This window comes from Penicillium antarcticum, assembly GCF_028974205.1.
Source record: "Penicillium antarcticum strain IBT 31339 chromosome Unknown utg000010l_segment0_segment0, whole genome shotgun sequence".
Lineage (NCBI taxonomy): Eukaryota > Fungi > Ascomycota > Eurotiomycetes > Eurotiales > Aspergillaceae > Penicillium > Penicillium antarcticum.
In genome coordinates, this window is record NW_026695308.1 from 145,744 (window position 1) to 166,562 (window position 20,819).

At 48.7% G+C, this 20,819-nt stretch overlaps 5 protein-coding genes across 5 annotated transcripts; 2 read left to right on the forward strand and 3 right to left on the reverse strand.

Moving 5' to 3' along the window:
- Positions 1 to 860: 860 nt before the first annotated feature.
- N7508_011070 (uncharacterized protein) lies at positions 861 to 1,418 on the forward strand (the record flags this gene model as incomplete). Its single annotated transcript, XM_058469130.1, has 1 exon — positions 861 to 1,418. The coding sequence occupies one exon, from the start codon at positions 861 to 863 to the stop codon at positions 1,416 to 1,418; it is 558 nt and encodes a 185-aa protein (XP_058314108.1).
- A 5,690-nt stretch (positions 1,419 to 7,108) lies between these two features.
- Positions 7,109 to 7,824, reverse strand: N7508_011071 (uncharacterized protein; the record flags this gene model as incomplete). The annotated part of the gene is made up of 2 exons (XM_058469131.1): positions 7,109 to 7,540; positions 7,594 to 7,824. The coding sequence occupies 2 exons, from the start codon at positions 7,822 to 7,824 to the stop codon at positions 7,109 to 7,111; spliced, it is 663 nt and encodes a 220-aa protein (XP_058314109.1).
- Positions 7,825 to 7,898: 74 nt separating this feature from the next.
- Positions 7,899 to 10,829, reverse strand: N7508_011072 (PAS domain-containing hybrid sensor histidine kinase/response regulator; the record flags this gene model as incomplete). The annotated part of the gene is made up of 2 exons (XM_058469132.1): positions 7,899 to 8,050; positions 8,942 to 10,829. 2 exons carry the CDS (start codon positions 10,827 to 10,829, stop codon positions 7,899 to 7,901), a joined length of 2,040 nt encoding a protein of 679 aa, XP_058314110.1.
- Positions 10,830 to 12,283: 1,454 nt separating this feature from the next.
- Positions 12,284 to 12,580, forward strand: N7508_011073 (uncharacterized protein; the record flags this gene model as incomplete). Its single annotated transcript, XM_058469133.1, has 1 exon — positions 12,284 to 12,580. One exon carries the CDS (start codon positions 12,284 to 12,286, stop codon positions 12,578 to 12,580), a length of 297 nt encoding a protein of 98 aa, XP_058314111.1.
- A 5,660-nt stretch (positions 12,581 to 18,240) lies between these two features.
- Positions 18,241 to 20,473, reverse strand: N7508_011074 (uncharacterized protein; the record flags this gene model as incomplete). The annotated part of the gene is made up of 3 exons (XM_058469134.1): positions 18,241 to 18,554; positions 18,608 to 19,743; positions 19,803 to 20,473. The coding sequence occupies 3 exons, from the start codon at positions 20,471 to 20,473 to the stop codon at positions 18,241 to 18,243; spliced, it is 2,121 nt and encodes a 706-aa protein (XP_058314112.1).
- Between the last annotated feature and the right edge of the window lie 346 nt (positions 20,474 to 20,819).

Consider the following 20,819-nt stretch of genomic DNA (forward strand, 5'->3'; position numbering starts at 1 on the left):
GTTGGAGTGCCCCTTGCACCAGGATGAGCGAGACTGGATGAGAAGCGCCCTTTCCGACAAGGGAACTACTCTTAGTCGAGACGAACTCCTGACACGACCGGAGGCTCGCACGGCTGTGGCTGAATTTATGGTCAAGACCGGCCTCCTAGGCCAATTTCAGACAGTCGACCCTACGGCTCTGGGCGAGGAAGAGAACGACGAAGGAGCGGAGATAAAGACCCCTTAGACAGTGTGACGGAAGAAGAAGGATGGCGCCCATTAGGAGTGCAGTGCCAGGTCCACAGTACTCCCTTGATCCAAGCGAGCACGCAAGCGGCAGCCGACAAGACTGGACGGTTGGAGAGAAGAGGGCGTGGGAATGGTGTGTGTTGAAGTGGGGCCCGGGTCCTACCCTCGATCAGGGGTAAATGACGTTCGTTCATTTTGGCTTTGTGTTTACCATGTTTGCATCCGTGCATTTCTTTTGTTTAGTCTACATCTTTCCATTCGAGGGCGATTGATCAGAAATTCGCAAGACGAGTTCCTTGACGATCGCCTAGTGGGCTGGCGACCACCTTGCAGCTGTCGGCAGGCCTGACAGCACTCCCGCATAGCAGCATATATATAGAGCGAGCTACATCGGGCAAATGAGTTCATCATCATCATCATACTATCGTCAATTCAACAATGCCATTTCCTTTTGGGGCGGTGATCCAAAGGATAAGGCTATATTTTTCGACGGAATTCATAGCGTACGAATGAAAGCATTAACCCAGCGTTCAATTCGGCATGGATTTCGAGAGACTGGCATTTGGCCGATTGATTCAACCAAAGGCCTTACAAAATGAGGCCTTAATAACGACGACAACGATCTACCTGAGATGCCTGGATTTGTTATCCACGACGTGATCCAAAGGGGTGAAACACCGCCGCCAGTATCTAGTTCACTGCCGAATTCACCACCTAATACTGTTGAAAAGCTCCGAAAATGCAGTACAAAGGTGTTCAAGCATATCCACAATGATACTTCTCTATCTCCGAAGATCAAAGATGGTTTGATTCGAATTCTAGAGGGTGGTTTAACGCTTGCAGAGGTCGGCGCGCAATTTGCCGCGGATAATGTACGGATTTTACGCCGCAAAAAGCAAGCTGGGACCCAAAAGACGAAGCGTAGGCTTTCCAATTTAGGCCCTAAGCTAGTTAAGGACTGCAAAAAGCATATTGCTGACCGCGTGGATCGAGAGAGGCTACAGCAATTCAAGCGTGATAAAAAGTCTTGGCGTTTGGCCGCAATTCAAAAAGCTATTGAAGACGGCGATACCGAGGCCACCGGGCAAAATGAGGCTGAAATTGAGGCTGGAATGGATGAAGAATTAGGTCTTGAATGGATAGATGGCCTTTTTTGTATTGATACTCAGGGTGATCCTCTATTTAAATAGATTTTGGTGGAAGGTATAGATGACGACAAGCAATTTGAGGTTGGTTTACAAAGCCATTGTACGGCCATCATGCGTATATTTGATTAAAAAACTGCAACATCAGGTATATGAATAGACGTAGAGTCGAGTATGCATATTAATTTAATTAATTTAGATAGGTATGGTGGTTGAATCCAATAAATTGTGAAAAAATAACCACTGCGCCCGGAAAACCATTACGCCCGGGAACCCGGACCACCGCAGGGGTGTCGGGTTCGAAGGCCCGGTTACGAAGACTAATATAGGTTCTAGCCATCTTCCGCAATGCTGAAGAAGCTCGGCTATGAAGTCATCAAATACGATGGCATCCGTAGAGCCTCGGAAGACACACAACAGGACGATTCCATCTTGGGCATACGCAGGCAGTATTTGATATCGCTGGTGGCGGTGGAACAGTGTTACCTGCAGTGAAGCTTTGCCAAGCGGCGCCCAACCTGTCTGCCTGAATCCAACACGCTTATCACATCCGGATTCATCAACATACACCAAGTGATATGAATGAAATTCTGATAGTTTATGCAGATAGTAGTCCCGCAGATCAGCATTTCGCTCCCTTGCGCGTTGTCGCGCAGTCTTTTAGACCAACTGCCTATTTCCTGGCTGTAGAAGAGCTCGCCGACCGTATGATGTTCGAGTCACTACTTTGGTAGTAGCAATTAGGCCGAGAGCGAAGCCAGTCTCGTCGAATTGTAGATATCTTCATCGAGGATACCGTATTCTGCGACCGTACTTTCAACAGATTTGAACCACGTTGTAATCGTAAGCCCTTGAGAATCGGTTTAAGAGGTCTGAATGCCGTTAGACATAATTGTACTGTATTTCCATTTTCGCCGACCGTTTCGGTCGAGTAAATCCCGTGACCCTCAAGTTTGCATAGTGGATTGTGGTGGCTCCACGCCGCTTCGCCATCCGACGAGGACAGAGATAGTATCGCGCATTCTGGGAATTCACCCGCTGACCACCGAGAGAAAGTGAGCTTTTTGGCCCCTGCTAGTTTCCCTGCTGGTCCAACGGTAGCCTCAGATAGCGATAGGAGCCCGAATCTCAATGTCTACAGCATAGACTTACGCGCATGTGTCAGTAGCATCAGCACATAACAATAGCCAACATCTAGACGAGAAGACGGATGTTATCCGCTAGTTCGCCCGACAATGTAGCAGCTTAGGATCCTTGCCAGCAGCGGTTGCACACTACCTCGGCGGTATCCAGACCGACATCTCGACTATAAACACAAAGTGGTAACACTAATTGCATTCGACCTCAAGGGTGCCTTTAACGGGGTGAACTCGGTGAGCCTAGACGCCGCGCTACAAGCGAGAGGGATCCCGATAGCGGCAAGGAAATGGATCGCGAGTTTCATGAGCGACCGACACGCCAATATTGGATTTGATGACTTCCGTACTGAGACAAAGCCCCTAGCCAATGCAGGACTAGCGCAAGGGTCGCCACTCTCTCCTATCTTGTTTGTTTTCTTCTACGTCGATCTGGTCGACCAGCCCGTCAACTCCCACGGAGGCGCGTCGGCATTCATTGACGACTACTTCCGATGGCGAGTGGGCCGCTCGGCCGAGGAAAACTTGGCCAAAATACAGTCCGAGGATTTCCCTCGGATTGAAGAGTGGGCGCGGCGAACGGGATCCTGCTTCGCGGCGGAGAAAACCGAGCTCATCCACCTCACCAGAAAGAGGGGAGAGCACTTAGGGGGGACAAATCACCTTCAATGGAGCCGAAGTCAAGCCGTCACCTACAGCCAAACTGCTGGGGGTAGTGCTCGACCAGGGACTTCGTTGGAAGGAACACGTTCAGCAGGCCATCAAACGGGTTACCAAGACGACTATCGCGCTAAGTGGACTAGGACACTTACGCCCAGAACAAATGCGACAGCTCTACCAAGCGTGTGTCACACCCGTCATAGACTATGCATCCACAGTCTGGCATGACCCGCTCCGGGATAAGACTCACCTACGACACTTGAACACAGTACAGAGAACTGCGTTGATCCGGATTTTATCGGCATTCCGGACAGTAGCCACCACAACGCTAGAAGTGGAAGCTCAAATACTCCCTACGCATCTTCGTCTTCGCCACCGCGCACATCGCACCATCGCGAGACTACACACCCTACCGCGTGACCACCCCATTTGGGGCGCACTATCACGTGCACAGAATCGGAGAAACAATATAGGGTCGTACGCGCGCTTCCCCTCTAGCAGAAGCGTTGAAAACAATGGATGTCGACAGGCTCAACGAACTGGAGACGATTGATCCACGCCCGCTACCACCGTAGCGAAAGAACGCCTTCACGGAGATTGAGATTGAACCAGACCGAGAAACAGCGAGAGAACGAGCAGTTTCCGCAAAGGACACGTCAGACATAATCGTCTACTCGGACGCCTCCGGGCGGAAGGGCCATCTGGGGGCCGCCATCGTTACACTCAACGACAATGAAGAGGTGATAGAATCCCAACAGGTCCAGGTGGGCCCCATGGAACGTTGGTCGGTCCACGTTGCAGAGCTCATTGGCATCTTCTACGCGGTCGACATGGTGTTCAAGCTGGCCCATCAGCGTACGAATGTCGAGGACGGAGTGCAGTCAACGGCAACAATTTTATGTGATAGCAGGTCGGCCTTGCAAGCAATCCAGAACGTCAAAAATCGATCGGGACAGCGTATCATCCATGCGATCCTCCAAGCAGCCGCTGAGGTCCAGGGAGTGAACGTTAGGCTCCGCCGTAATGGATGCCAGGACATTGTGAAATCCCAGGGAACGACGCTGCAGACCGATTGGCCTAAGAAGCTGCGTAACCGGGTAAATCCCACCCCTTCCGGCCGCTACTATCGAGGGAGAATACATTTGTCCGCGGAAACATTTATACTCAGTGGGGGCGAGAGTGGAAGTCAAGCACCAAAGGCGCTTACTTACGGAAAGTTGACGGCGCCCTACCGGCGCGATAAACCAGGAAACTATACGGGAATTTACCCAGGAACCGCGCGTACCTGCTAACACAGCTACGCATGGGCCACAACTGGCTATCCAGCTAACCGGAAGGAAATGGGATACAGCGAGCACGATCGGTGCGAGTGCGGCGCGCAGGAGACAGTTGCCCACGTATTGATAGAATGCTCAAGGCTCCGAGAGCTGAGGACGGAATTGAGAAGAAAAGTCGGGGACAGTGTTAGTGTTGCTTTCAACGGCTCACGAGTGTTCACCAACGAAAGCCGACGGGGTTGTATGGCAACGAAAGAGAGCTTTTTATAAAAACGCTGGAACAATTTCGAATTTAGCGGGTTGAATACCTGAAGGTCTATTATACAGCATAGCGCTCTCCTGTAGATTGCTTTGAACCTTTTGTGCACCATAACCCCGTTGGAGCGCCTTGGGCAATCCTTTGCTTGCGCCACCTTTCATCATTACTTTCAGGAGTAAGTGTGCTTCCAGAAAGCACAGAGGGGCAATCAGATAAATCCCGATGCCCTTCGCGAGCCTTCATCTGGCCGGAGCACTCTGCGGCTTGCGTGGAAAGTTCATTCAGCCACTCAAACGAAGGCTCTAGATATAGACTGAACAACCGCAGATCCTCGCTCGTTATTGGACGAGCGGTGTCTAGCACTGCTTCACGGATGAATGGGCCAGCACATACTGATGCCGAATTTGTTAGCCATGTAAACGTAAAAAGGAATGTCGTTTGATAAAAAAAAGAAAGAAAAAAAGGCCACAGGCATACCAGAAAGGGAAAGAGAGGCAAGCGTTCTGGAATACACCTACCTGTAACAACCATCTTCCCGCTTTGACTTTCCATGTAGCTTGTTAACTCTTCCCTTGGCCTGATAGGTTCGAAATAATACTGAATGCGAGTGCTGTTGGGGTAAAGGGATATGTCACTCGGCCGGGGGGCCAAGGCAATAAATTCGGAAATTTAAGATCTGTACCATTGTAAGCACAGCAATGTAGAAACGTGAGAGCGCAGCCATGCATGGAACCCTCCCCGGTCACGATTGTCGAGTCTGAGGATGTGCTGGATCCGACTACGAACCCAGCCTTGCTGAGCTGTAGTCCTCAAGTTAGTAGAAAGCCATGTGGGGTTACCGAAAAAGTCGATAAACATGCTTAGTTACGCCAGGAATTCGGCGCCATCTATCTTGACAAAGGACACGGAACAGCAGATGAACTCTAGAGAGACTTGTACTGTACCTTTAGCCCTCCCGTCGATTAATTGGATACGACAAGCAATGAAACGCCTGCTTCCAGTGTTCAATCATAGCTTAACAAGCGCCCAAACACCCTCGAGTCAAACGTGATCAGCGCGTTGTCCGAGAGACCAAGCCAGCCTCTCACAGGAAGCCATGTTTCGCCGCTCCCGGTTGAAAAAATTGCCATCCCACGAGAACCAAAGTACTGTTGACGATATTTGTTGAAATATCCCGGTTATTGAGATAATAATGGGGCTGGAATCACGTGCATACATATATACCTGTTTACCAGCCTACTTGTATCTGTTGAGTATCGCGGTGGTCAAAGCTTATGGCGGGACTAGCGATGGACGTTTAAGTAGATGGGATTCCCACTTTTGATAGTAACCTCAACAAGAACATTACAACTACTTATCTCAACAGAATGATTGTTCATTTCGTGGATATACACTCCAGTCTCTCTGCCATCACTTGATTGCCTGATCATTACTATAGCGCCCTCAACTATTTCCTGCCATCCACTATGGTAGTGCGTTCAGAATGCCATCAATTTATCGCGTTATAATGTTGGATTGAGCCCACGATTCGTATTTTCGAGCGACACCTCGTCACATAGCTCTACACCCTTGGGTCTGATCTTGAGCATACAGTGTATTGCGTGTGCATAGTTAAATCATGTTTGTAATCGATCATCTCAATCAAGTTGGAGGCTGTACGCCAACTTCGAGTGACAAAGGGTCAAAAATGCCTTGCGGAATAGACACAATGCAGATTGATGCATCTCAACACTCACGAGATGCAGACTCACGAGGCAGCGGGATAGGTTCATGTTAGAAAAAAGTGATGCTGAGTCGGTTAAGGAACCTTGGACGACGATCAACTCCTCCCCGGTCTTGTTTATTTGAGACACAGAAGGCTATTCAATCTTCGACGATTCATATTTGACCATCTCATCTATTGATAACCCAACGTGGATTTCCAAAGAGTGCCTACACTTCATCACTAGGAATCGTGGACAATGTTTCCCACCTCGCTTTACTGTGGGTTGCGTTGGGCTGCTTCTCAGTCCGTCAGATTGTGGAATGGTATAATACAAAAGACCCAATAGCGAGAAGCAGTATTGTCACACATCCAAAATACGAACCACACATTAAGCATCAACTTCTCAGCATTCTACAGTACCATTAAGAATGCCTGGAAAGCATTATCATGGCAGGTGCTCCTGAACATTACACGGGAAATCCTCTCTGCCGTATCAAAGAGAACAGGGCATTCGCTCCATCACCTGCACCCACATATTTGAAATCGCAAAAAGCCCTAGGTAGTTCCGCGCATCCCAGGGATGCGTGGGGCTCATAAGTGCTAGGTCGAAATTACGCAACAGCTGTATCCGGTCGGCGGTTAGTTAGCGTGCCATCGAGATGAAAGAGGACTAAAGTAGACATGCGGAGCTTTTCTACTCATCTCGAATACCGTCTTTCCGATTCGATTTGTGCCACTGCCTTCCCTAAACACTGGAATCTGCCGTGGCCGAAAATGAGTTCGTTGGTCCGAACCATGACAGCCAGCTTGGCAGGGTCCGACTCGAGCCACCGCTCTGGTCGAAAAGCCTTTGCATCCTTGCCATAGATCTTCTCGCTTTGGTGCATAGCGCATGCGGAATACCCGATGCAGGCGCCGCCTGGTAAGAATACGCTCTCCCCGTCGACGGTAAGAGCGTCGCCACCTGGCGGGATATCACGCGGGAAGATGTTCGTAACAGGCGGGCAGACTCGCAGAGCTTCGCGAATCACTGCCTGGAGGTACGGAAGATTTCCAGCCTGGGCGGCAGTAATAATGCCTTCGCCCTTGCTCGGAGCAAGGCCACGGCGCGTGGCATCGTCAATTTTGTGCTGTAGCTTGAGGTAGACGCGGGGGTTCGTTATGAGGTACAAAAGGGTGCCACGGATGGCGCGCCAGCAGTGGTGTCAGAGCCCGCAATTATTTGCTCTAAGGCTTCAGTGCGCAGCTCGTCACCTGCTAGACCGTGGCGCATGAAGGAGGCTAACATATTGGATTTTTCGTTGGTCGAGCCCGTAGCGCGCTCTTCGACAAGGCGGAAGCATGCGGCCATCATCTTACCGAAGCCGTTGCTATCTTTGGGCGATGGTGCAATAAACCTGCCGATGAAGGGCATTTGGGTGATCCAGCTGAAGCCTACGCAGGTATGAATGGGTGGGGATAGACTCGGAGAGAAGTACGAGGCAGCTATCATACCCCTGGAGCCATCTGCTTCCTCCGCTGCTCGTGTTTCGTGTTATCCGTCTGACTGAAGACATTGTCCCTTCGGTACTCGATTCGTGCGGCTTTGTAGTACCAATTGGAGCGTTTGTAGCCAGGCTTGTTGTTCACGTGCATCCAAACTTCGGGAGACGACGTGACCAGCACTTGAGGCGCGACACGGGCGATCGGACCTGGCTCAGTCGAACATGTTAGCTATAATACATGCGGCTCCCCGGATGCGAAGCATAAGAGATGTCTAGGAAATCCCTCGCACCATGTTTCTTGTTGACTTCTGCATACCACTCGTGGCAATTGCCTCGAAGCATCGCCATGCTATGAGGCCAGTTCGAAATGCCGGTTCCCGAGGGCCCCCGGAACTGCATCAACTTAGCATATGTCGTAATAATCCTGAAGACATAGAGGCTCATGAGGCAGCAGAAGAGCGTCACAGCCTGACCTGATAAGTCGGCTACCGCCATAGCGGAAGAAACAACCGGGCAGAATTGAGGCGCGCGGCCCTTGGGGAGTCTGCGGGCCCTGTTATATACTAGGGCCACTATTGGACATGGGAAACGAGTGACATCGTTTGACTTCACGAAGATGGGGCTGGTTACATTAATGCAGCGGTTGCTATTCGTGGCCTCTCCCGTGTGCGAGAGATCCACTTTCAAGTGCCGACTAGCGTGCAGAGAGAGCAGCTCCACATCCGGGCCGTCTGAGATGGAGAAAATAATAATATACGCGCATATGATGGATTTTCTAGGCGGGGGCCTAATCCCTCCATAGCCTCGGAGATCTTTCAGTAGCTAGGATATACATATTTACTCTCAAATTACGCTAAATTTGTACGGATATTCCTAACGGTAAGTTTGAGATATTCGACTTTCTTCAGACACCAGGTAATTCAAAAGTGATCCTGTATGTAGCATCCAGCCTAGCATTTTATTCCTTCGACCTGAGTACTATCAGTTGATTTATCTTCTCAAACAAGTCATTTGTCCGATACGGCTTATGGATAATATCGTCCATACCAGCGTGCAACATCTCTTTTTGTTGACTCGCCCTCACATTTGCAGTGACCCCAAGGATAGGGGTATCCGCTGCACGATCAAGATTGCGGATTGCCACAGTCGCGGACTTTCCATCCATGACTGGCATTTCTTGATCCATGAGGATGCAGTCAAATTCCTCGCGTTGGACAGCATTCAAGGCCTGTTGGCCGTTCGTCGCCTCCGAGATATGAAATCCCAAGGATTGCAGTTTTCTAGAAACGATTTGTCGATTTATTATATTATCTTCCACCACGAGGACACGTCGAAGGTTCGTGTTAGCTTTCCCGCCAATTGCGGCGGACCCTTTTGAGCTTTTCGAAGTTCTGTCCACATTGGGATCATCGTGCAGGACTTCGTGCTCGCTCGCAGAAGGCTCATTAGTCTTGGCTTGGTGAGCTATCTCCAACGTATGCATGTATTTGTCGTCACTCGCAGCCCCTGGTGCTATTTCCGCGATGTGAGTGACAACGGGATTCTCTGGTATTTCAGGAGACTTCGTCCGGTCATTGTCCCCGATAACCTTGTTGCTCAGCGCTTGGATCCCACCACATAACTGATCAATTTCGGATTTGTCGTAATTAGGTAGAACGGGATTATATGGCTCATCATCCCGCCGGACTCTGAAGAAGAAACCAAACGTGCTGCCCTCAGCTTCCTTTGAGCTTGCGCCGATTTCTCCACCATGAAGGTGGCAAAGTTTTCTGCTCACATTTAGGCCAAGACCAGAGCCACCATAAACGCTTTCAGTTCTGGGTGTCGCTTGGTTAAAGCGCTCAAATAGTCGCTTTTGATCTTGGTCACTAATACCAATCCCGGTATCCTTCACGGCAACCATCACATACGCGACTTGGCCCTCTCCCCACTCAGGTGCGCTAGTGGCATCTAGGCGAAGTGCACTTTCGCTAGGTTCAAAGAATACAACATTAGGAGGGTAAGATGGCGGCCGCTTCGTGGAGGCGCCCATGGAGACTCTGATCTCTCTCTTACTATCCGCTTTTGCAGTGAACTTGATAGCATTGGAAACCAGGTTGATAAGAACCTGGCCCATCCGGCTTAAATCGGCTAACACCCACTCAATCCCGCATTCTGAGTAAGAATTGTCAAGTTTGAACTCAAACTGAATGTCTTGCTTCCGAAGCTCCGGCCGAAATATAGACAATGTTCGTGCAAAGTGTCGTTTCGGTTGATCTCTTCGCGGTGACAAGGTCAACATCGATGCGTCTAGCTTCGAAAATGTAAGAACATCGTCGACGATCTTCTTTTGATGTGCAACGCAGAAGCTTATTGTTTCTGCTGCTTGTGCAATGTCTGCCACAGGTAATCCACTGCTTCCTTTGTTCTGTACAGCCTCAAGTATATCCTCTGTGCAATGAAGAATAGCAGAAAGCGGATTTCGGACTTCATGACTGATCATATCAATGAAACGTTCCTGTTGTTGCTTGCGTTCTTGTGCTTCTCGTGCAATTTCCACTTGCAAAAGTTCGGCTGTCTTTTCGTGGGTAATATCTGCTATAGTGCATATAAAGCCACCATTGCTTAAATTGAGCCGGTGCATATCAACTTCATCTAACGGAGCCAATGCCAGAACTCGCCACAAAGGTTTTCGGCTGTGAGTACGAAACTCGATGCGAAGGGCACGCTTAGAGCGTGTGGTCTCAAAATACGCAGAGGCTATTCGGTCAAAATCATCTGGGTGAATTGACTGTGACCAGCACTCGAATGACCTAGCGCTTGAGCAGGTCATAAGTTCTCGGAAGCGCCGATTCACCATGATTGACTCGTCATTTTGATCTAGAATTGCAACGCCGGTCGGTAGCATATCAGCAAACTCCTGTGCAGAAATATTGAAATCAAAAGCAACAGACATCTTGTGTGTCGTTGAAAGTGAAAAGCTCGTTTTCGAAAAGAGAAGAAGTATCAAGTCGGTCAGCTTACGACTTAGCTATCAGCCGAACGGTAAGCTGGTTCAGTGAGTCGATCACGGTAACAAGGATATGATTTGAGAAGTGTGGTTTCAATTATAGGTGTCTCGACGACCCGCTCCTCTCTCGATGGAAAACCCATCCTCTTGCGGCGACCGGAATTTGCGTTCATAGCAGAATGATGTCATCGATGTCATCTCCTAGCGCGGAAAAACAATTTTCATTGATGGCTCCCCCACGTGTCTTATTACAAGCTGTCGAAAGTGCTGACGCTGGTCCGACTTCAAAGAAACAAAAGTAGAACAGCACAAACCAGTTTGATTCCTCTAGACGGATTCAAGTCCACTTAATTGGCTGAGCGGGATGAAGATAAGCCCCACAACGAATCCAACATAAAGGAAACCACACCTAGGCTGATCGTTGCATAGCTTGAACAAAGAAACGCGGACACTATAAGTGATGCATCCGACTTTCACTCGCGGATGTGTTTTCTACGGTTTCTATCAGATAACTCGGGAAAACCCAACCCCCGATTTCGAATTACTAACCCACAGAGCCTATTGTGGGGAGAAAGACAGACTGTGCTACATTAACGATTTTCTTCAGATTAAATTTAAGGCACATATATGCATAGTATTGTTTCGATGGGCAGTAGTAACATATTTCCAATGGTGTTGGCCACGTGTAGTCTACCACCAGATGAAAGGATTCGTTTCCCTTGTATTGACGTCATTTTTAGTAATAGCCGCCGGGTCCCGTCAAGGAATAATCTGCAACCTATGTTATTAATTTTTTCCTTCAACGAAAAGTCGAAGCAAATTGAACAAGCCCGACAAGATGAACTCGAATTATATTGTAAACAAATTTCTATTCGCCTTCTATGCTCTCCCTAACCAAGACAGGTCACCTTTAAAGACTCGGCCACCACGGAGCAGATCAATACCTACATTCAGCAGATCAATGAAGACGGTGGAACTGTAATCAACAGATTCCCAGACATGGTCGCGAGAGGCTTCACGTGTGTGCTCTTTCTGCTACAACGCTTCATAGAATATTTACCTAAAGTGCGTTCCAGTGCCTCTATGACAGATTCCATCCTCGAAAAGCTTCAGTTAGACCCTCTGATTGATCGTATCACACATGATAGCTCCTCCTAGGCTCTGCGTTCGATCGGCCCTTCTGAGAGACCCGCATAGCTTAGCATACTTTTGCTTCGCACTCCTTGTATACGAAGGTCTACCCAATGAAAATGTTAGCGTGGTACTTCCACCCTTAGCATATGACTAATACATTCTTCAACCGCCTACCTAATTTAGACTAGTATAATACCTAACTATTTCAGTCCTTCCTCCCCTTAAATTTCCCCTCCTATACTACGTACGACCTACCTATACTAGCTATGGCGACCTCCTACCAGAACTCCGACCAGACCTCCGATCAGACCTCTCAGGCTCCACAAACACCTGGGCACCAGGCCTCCCGTGATCAACATGTCGCAGCGCGTACACTACGAGCTCAGGGCTATACCTATTCCCAAATTTCACTAGAATTAGGTATTACACAGCGCCAGGTCCAAAAAGCCTGTACGGATAAGAGGCCTACACCACGTAAGGCCCCTGGCCGCGCTCGGAAGTTATCGGAAGAACAGCTAGATGAGATAATAGATTTTATCACATCTTCGAAGGAGACACGATGAATGCCTTACAACCTGGTTATTCAAGAATTACAACTTACCGTTGGCACTGAGACCTTACGAAGGGCTCTTGCTAGACGTGGATATCACCGATGTAAGGCCCTTCGAAAGCCTCCGTTATCTGATCATACACGAGCCCTACGTCTAACCTGGGCATTGGAGCATGTTAATTGGACCCGTGAGCAGTGGAATAAGGTATTATGGACTGATGAAACCTGGGTTACATCAATCTATCATCGACGTATATATGTGACACGCCGCGCCGGTGAAGAATTTGATGATACTTGTACACGCGAGCGTATCTCTCGTACGCCTGGTTGGATGTTTTGGGGGTCGTTCTATGGCAATCAAAAGGGCCTATGTCTATTCTGGGAAAAGGAATGGAAGACTATCAATAACGAACGATATACCGAACGAATTGTGCCGCTAATTGATGGTATGGTCACGATGGCTCGTAATACAAATATTTATCTTATTGTGATGCAAGACGGCGCGCCGTCTCATCGAAACCTTCTCACAATTGAGGAGCTAGCGTGGGATATATCCTATTGATTGGCCGCCATATTCGCCTGATCTTAATCCTATTGAACAGCTTTGGGGGCGGATAAAGGATTGGATTGGCGATCGATATTTGAAAGCCTATGATCGTAAGCTATCCTATGATCAGTTACGCGAGGTTATAAGAGCTGCCTGGGATGCGATACCTACAAGCTTTCTAGACCAACAAATCGATCTAATGCAGGCACGCTGCCAGGCTGTTATCGAGGCACAAGGAGGTCATACGCCTTATTAGAAGGGAGATGTATTAACGTAATTCACAAGCAAATGGCGCACACAAGAAAGTGGCGCACCCCAACTAACTCAGTAATTTCAAATGCATTTTTCTCAACCAAAACTCCATTAAATTGAATAAGCTAAAGACGATTCTTACTAGGACATGTGGTAAACCTATGACCCTTAATTCCACAAACGCTGCACGTCGGTAAGGCCCTTGTACGTGGCTGAGAAGGCCCTGGAGCTGGCCCTACCTCGCGGGGTATTGGCGTCAAATTTGCTTGCCCTAACTGCGCTATCAAGGTAGTGGCCTCTAAAACTGTAAGACCTTCTTCGGAAGGTATTTGCCTTGTAGATCTAGCCATTTTTTGCTTCTTCTTCTCGTTTTCAGCGCGTAAATCGCTTACTTCTTTCTCGAGAATAGCTGCTGACTGCATTGTGATTTGACAGGCTTTTAAAACCTGATTGATTGCTGAATTTAGCGGACTCGGTGGGCTTTTTGAGCGCTGTTTTAAGAAGGCTTTTATCGAAGAAGCTTGTTTTTGTAATTGGATATAATTTGAGGGGGTTTTTGGCTCCCACTCACTACCCCGGCTCGAGGGGGGGGGTCGGGGTTCGAACATGAATATCAAGGTTCGAGAGTACTCGATCAGGGTTGTAAGGCACTAAACCGGCGGCGGCAAAGCTATTTTTGATAGTCTCCGATTTAAACGTTTCAATTCGGGCGAGAGAGTAGGCTTCGAGGAAGTCTAGCTTTTTAACGAGATTGATCTTCAGCCGCATTTTTGACTCAACAAGTAAACCGTATTGGCGCTTTAAAACCGCAAAACAACCGATATCGAGAGGCTGTAAAAGGTGAGACGAGTGCGGAGGCATACAAATTGCGATGATATTGTTTTCCTCGCAGATTTGATCGAATTTCGGCGTTAAGTGACTCCCGTGGCCATCGAGTATCAAGAGTCTATACTTCCCCTTCGTACGTGAAGAAGTAGACGGAATAAAGAGCTTTTTAAGCCATCGAAGGCTAATTTGATCAGAGGTCCAGCCGTTCGGGCTTACTTCGAATCGCCAATCATTCGGAAAATTATCGAACCAACCTTCGATAAAGACCTTGCCTTTGAGAATAATGCATGGAGGAAGCGCCCAACCCGATGCACTAATACATTCAATTGCGGTCACCCACTCGCGATTTCCAGGCTGTAAAAGCGATCGCCGACCATAGTATTCAGCCCTCGTAATAATCTTTGCGGTCGCAATCAAGCCCATCGCAAAACCAGTCTCGTCAAAGTTATAAACGTCGTCGGGATTAATACCGTATTGAGATATAGTTTTTTGAACAAGGTTAAACCATTCAATCATGATTTTCGGGTCTTCGTATTTAGCTCGCCGATAATCGTAGCGTCTCGAGAAACGGGAGGAAAGTTCAGGATGCCTTTTAACGGAATTTGTAACCCAATTTTGGCCGACTGTAAGAGGGGGGTAGATCCACGCGCCGCGAGTAGTAAATCTGCCATTTCTCGTACAATAGAAGGCCGAGGGGCTGCTCCGCGAGAATCTAGAGAGAGTATCCATTTTTGAAGAGATTCTTCCTCAATTTCTGTCAATTTGAGATTTTTTGCGCTAGAAAACGCGTGATTTGTAGAGCTTTTAAGGCGGCGGCGTAACGTAGTCTCCGGTACCTCAAATATACGCGCTGCTTCGCGAACAGCGCGTATATCTTGCTTCTGAATAGCATCAATAGCTAATAAGATCCTACCCTCCTGCTCCGTACGTTTTTGAGAAGACTGAGTACGAATTGGTGGCATGGTGGGTGGTTAAAGAAGAGAGGTCTAATAAATTGACGCGGTTTTGGTGGGGTGCGCCACTTTCTTGTGTGCGCCATTTGCTTGTGAATTACGTTATAGTGGTTTAATTACATGAGCTTGTAAAAAATAACTGGCAGAATATTAGTCATGAAAGTGGAGTTTAAGTACCACACTAACATTTTCATTGAGGTAGACCTTCGTACAGTACCACTAAAACAATGTTATGATTCGTGGCTGCCTTCATATGCATAGAGGAAAATCATTCATCGGTTGGATTCCATGTCCCAAAATTGATTTACAAATTCTCATTGTTCTGATTGATCGTGTCTGCTCCGAGCGATTTTCAGCATTGATTTCAAAGGTAACGAATGGAATAACGTGAACGATAAGCTATTGTTCCGAGACATCATCCAGAAATCAAACTCTGCTCTCGGAACTAGCCTCTTGAGTCTTATGCAGTGCTTGGCGAAGGTAGATTTTAGATACCGCCGAGGGCACACAGCCATGATGACAGTATCTGACCTCTCCAACATTCCTGTTTATTCTAGGTTTACCTTACATGTACAGTGGGTTTGCATAAGTATTTGACCTCCGATACTTCCTTCGGCTTAGGACCCACTTTCTAGTACTAACTGGCAGAAACCTCGGAACTTCCGATTCGATTGTATAGCTAGTTCACAGATATTAGTTCTCGTTTGGTAAGAAAGACCTAGAGCCCTTTTACCGCGGAGGAGGTAACATTAAGGCAAGAAATTCTGCCAAAACGCGTTGAAGTATAGCGTACATGGTTGCCCGTTGGAACGCGGCATACTAATTTAGTAGGCGGTATACAAAGCGGTCAGGAGAAAAGTGAATCCTGAGAGGCCCTGAGGTCAAATACTTATGCAACACCACTGTAGTAGTAGTAGTAGATTTCATTTACCCCGACCTCTCGCAAAGCGATATACAGGATACAGCAACTGTATATATCTATGTACGTACAAGTGTAATGTCCCACTTCCTGAAAACGAACTTGGAGCCTCGTCAAGGCCTATCGTGGCCCAGGTGCCGTTCAAGTTATTAGGCTGCCCTCATGGCGCGCGGCTTTTGAATCTTTGTGACGCCTCAGCGAAGTCTAGTACGGCTTTGACCGTCCTAGCCCGCGAGACGGTGTCTGGTTTACCTCTCTCACCTTCAGTTGAGCCTCCCAGCAGACTCGATACACTGTTAAACGCATCCCCAACTTCGCTCCTTAGCTTCCGTCGGATTTCCCTCAGGTTTGGGCAGTCCACCAGCACGTGGGTGACTGTTTCTTGCGCGCCGCACACGCACTGATTATTGTCGCGGAAGCCGAAGGTCTTGGCATAGGTGGATAACCAATTATGGCTCGTGCGTAGCTGCGTCAGCAGGTACGCCCGACCCCTGGGCAGGTTCCCGTATAGCTTCCTGGTGTAGGCCGCTGGGAGCGTGCTATCGAGTTTTCGTAGGTGACCGCCTTTGGTAGATGCTTTCCATTCCCGCTCCCACTGAGCGCGGATGGTGTCTCTGATGAGCGCCCTCTTCCTTGTCAGCAACGGGCGGAAGGGGTGTGTTTTGCCGGGGCTTGCCGCGTCTTTAGCCAGCCGATCTGCTGCGTCGTTCCCTGCGTTGTCGCAGTGTCCAGGTATCCATTGGAGACGGAGCGAGATTCCCTTTGCTTGAACCTCTGTGGCTGCCTGGAGGATCGCGTGGGTGATGCGCTGTCCTGATTTGTTTCCAGGGTTCTGGATTGCTTGCAGCGCTGATCTGCTGTCGCAGAGGATCGTTGCCGTTGTTGTTCCACTATGTTCCGTTCTTGGCTGCTGATGGCTGATCTTGAACACTATACTGACAGCGTAGAAAATGCCTATCAGCTCTGCTACGTGAACCGACCACCGGTCCATCGGTCCCACCTGGGCCTGTTGGGATTCGATAACCTGTAGGGTATTGTCGAGTGCTACGGCAGCGGCGCCTAGGTGGCCCTCACGTCCTGAGGCATCGGAATAGACCACGATAGCGGATGTGGACCGCACGGACTCAGCCCGTTCTCTTGCCGTCTCTCGGTCTGACCCGATCTCGATCTCCGTGAAGGACTCGACTCGCCACGGTGGCAGCGGTCGTGGGTCGATCGTCTCTAGTTCATCTAGTCTTTCTAGGTTCGTGGTCTTCAGGGCTTCCGCCAGTGGGAAACGAGCGTGCGACCCGATATTGTTCCTACGTTTCTGGGCTCGCCGTAGTGTATCCCAAATAGGATGATCGCGCGGCAGAGTGTGAAGGCTTGCAATGGTGTTCTGCGCTCGGCGGCGGGGGCGGAGGTGTGTTGGCAAAATATGTGCTTCTACTTCCAGAGTCGTGGTGGCCACTGTTCTGAAAGCTGATAGGATACGGACTAATGCGGTTCTCTGGACTGTGTTCAAGTGTCGTAGGTGAGTTTTGTCTCGTAGCGGGTCGTGCCAGACCGTCGACGCGTGGTCCATGACTGGTGTTACGCAGGCTTGGTAGAGCTGTCGCATCTGTTCTGGGCGTAGCTGTCGCAGCCCGCCCAGAGCAATACTGACTTTGGTTGCGCGTTTGATCGCTTGCTGGACGTGTTCTTTCCAGCGAAGCTCCTGGTCGAACACCACCCCCAGTAGCTTGGCAGTGGGAGACGGCTCGATTGTCTTCCCGTTCATAACCACTTGCCCCTGGAGCTGTTCGCGTCTTTTCCTGGTGATATGAATCAGTTCGGTTTTCTCGGCTGCAAAGCAGGACCCAGTTCGACAGGCCCATGCCTCAATGCGGGGAATATCTTCCGATTGAATCTTGGCTAGGTTCTCTTCGGCTGTGCGTCCCACACGCCAGCGAAAGTAGTCATCGATAAAGGCGGATGCACCGCCGTGAGAGTTGACAGGTTGGTCGACCAGGTCGGAGTTGAAGAATGCGAACAGGATAGGGGAGCAACACCACTGTACGTCCCAGAACTGGTGTCATCAGCTGTACTTTTCTCGAACCCTAATTGACACACTATTCTATATTACGAGTATTCCTTACGCGCATTCCAGGAATATCTTTGCTAGGGGTGCCTGTATTGCTTCTTACTCAGAGTGACTAGAACACGAGCTTTATTTCCACCTCAGAGTAACCTGTGCTAGAGGGAGCCATGCCTGTGTACGGGAGTTCACAAATATCTGCAATCATGATCCGCGCCTCTGGAAGTTGCTGGATCATGTCGTCATCCACCACGACCTTCAAGCCTTTACTGTTGACATGAATGACACGAGTGATAAGACATGGGTCGATCTGCAGTTTCTCCGCAAGCTTGCTTTTCAAATCGAGAGCAGTTCGATTCATAAGGTATATCGCATAATGGTTGCCCTCAGGATGCTTCCCATTTTGAGTGAACTGGACATAAAAGCATGCAACTGCGACAAGGTAAGCAAATGAAGAACAAAGGTTGCTTTACAATAGTACGGACCATACTTAGAGTGATTTGCAGGTGGAGAGACCATTTGAGAATCCATAGTGGAAATTTTTGGCATTTTGGGCGGACGTTCTTGGCAGCTAGGGCTTTGGAGATCCAATCGTTCGTCAGCATTGTTTGACAAACAAGCCGCTCCTTCGTAGGCTAAGTTTATAGCGCGCATGCTATATTTATCATCCAAGTCACCAGCTTTCGTTAAGGTGCTTGATCCATGTGATAAACAGATAGAATATAGATCAGGATCATCCTTCTCGTTACCACAAAGACCAAGTACACTGACTGGCCGTGCCGATGAAAAGACCTCAGCCATTGTAGCTAACTCGGCGTGAAGGTCTTTATCTGACGCAGGGCCTTTGCGCGAACTTATGGACCACTTGCGTTTCTTCTGAGGCCGAATGTCAAATTCTCTATCGTTCGTTAGAGTGTTTCTGCGACTTCGTCCATCAAAATCCTCCCCTGTCCTTTTACCAAGGATTTCTTTGTTGAGCTTTTCAATCCTTTTCTTAGCATATATCTTGTCGTTCGATAGTTTCCGTTCGGCACCGTGATCACGATAGAGCTTCACCAGACAGTAACAATTCTCTGGCTTGTCGTCAATGGTCTCGGTTTCGTCGTCTGACCGCAACATTTGCGTTTTTACACAAAGCCTGACTGGTACCCCTTTCACCCCTTTTGAGCGGCTGAAATCAGTAGATAGAAAATTAAACTTTAGCAAAATCGCAGCTTTATGAATGTTCGCGCTTGGATCAGCTGTCCAAGTGACACAAAACCCATCAACAAAAGCTTTTTCAAGCCGTATCTGGCGAAGTCCCTGATTTCTAACATCGTCCTGGGAAGAAACGACATACTCGATAGCTGAAACCTTGCCTTTGCGCTCATGGGCTTCTTTCGAGCCTCGACCTTGTTTCCATAGCTGCCAAGATGCAACCGAATTATATCTTTGAGCTTCTGATTCGAAGGACACATGCACGAACGTTCTATATTCAAGAAGACCGGCCTTCTTTATGGATAGCGCAGAATCTGCCACCGTGAGGCTGTATATTTGACCTTTGTCGAGGTATGTCACTGGACTTTCATTGGCATGCCGAAGAATTGCCGTCGGGGCTTGCAGTATCACATGGTAACGAAATCTATGTAGAAAATTAGCAAATTCAAATAACATGCGCAGCATGTCGTCAATCAGCCATACTTTTCTCCGTCGCTATATTGCCAATGTTCGTTGACGTGGCCCTCCGATGTAGCTAAGACTGAGTTTAAGTCTGGTTGTTCACTGAGACTATCGGCCAAAATATCCTGATCGGCTCCATCCAATGTAGTGTATCCAGAATCATGGTGCACAAGAGTCCTCGAGATATCATCTGTATGTCCAAAATATGTATGGTCATATAGCCAACGTTGAGACTCAGCCAGCGGAGTGAAGCCATCGGGCCCATTCCAAGAAATCTGCTGGACGTGCTGAATTGATTCATCAAGGAATGGCGAGATCTTTGTGTTCCACCGTATCATTGGAGAGTGGATGTCTCCTGCCTTGTTGTGAAAGATCGCTCCCGACCCCAGTAGATTGCGATCGTGGAATGTCTCGTGCTGTTTAGCACTTTTCATCGGAGAGATCGAACCGAGTGCATGAAAATTGCGTGGTTTCGGGGAACCCTTCTCTAGTCTCAATGTTCGAGCAGTGTTCGCCTCGTCTGCGCACATAACATCGACGGGCTCATCTTCCTTGGCATGGCTAGCAGAGAACATTGAACCACCCACGTCAACATGAGCGTCTGTCCTTCCTCTTTCGCCATGGCAGCTCAAGAGAAGGTCCCCAAATCTCTCCCTGAACTGGTTGATGAACTCGTCATCTGGTCTGTGCATGGTTTTTGATGGGGCCGCTGGCTATTTGTAAAAAACAAGAACGGATTCAGATAGAGAGCAAAGTTGGCAGAATTCGAGAATTTCAGAAACACAAATCAAGCTGACAGTGCCGCCGCTCTGTAGACGGGTGTACATGGCAGTTTTCTGCGAATGTGAGTGACTCCGAATTGAAGCTAAGCTGAGCTCTACGTCAGTATTCGGTCATTATGCTCTCATTGCCAGAACCACTATCCACTATATTCTCCTGAAGACGGCCCGCGGTATGTGGGTATGGCCCACCCAGATGAGTCACTCGAGATTAGTCACTAGTGCGTTTGAGGTGGGGCCTTGGGGCCTCGGGAAATTG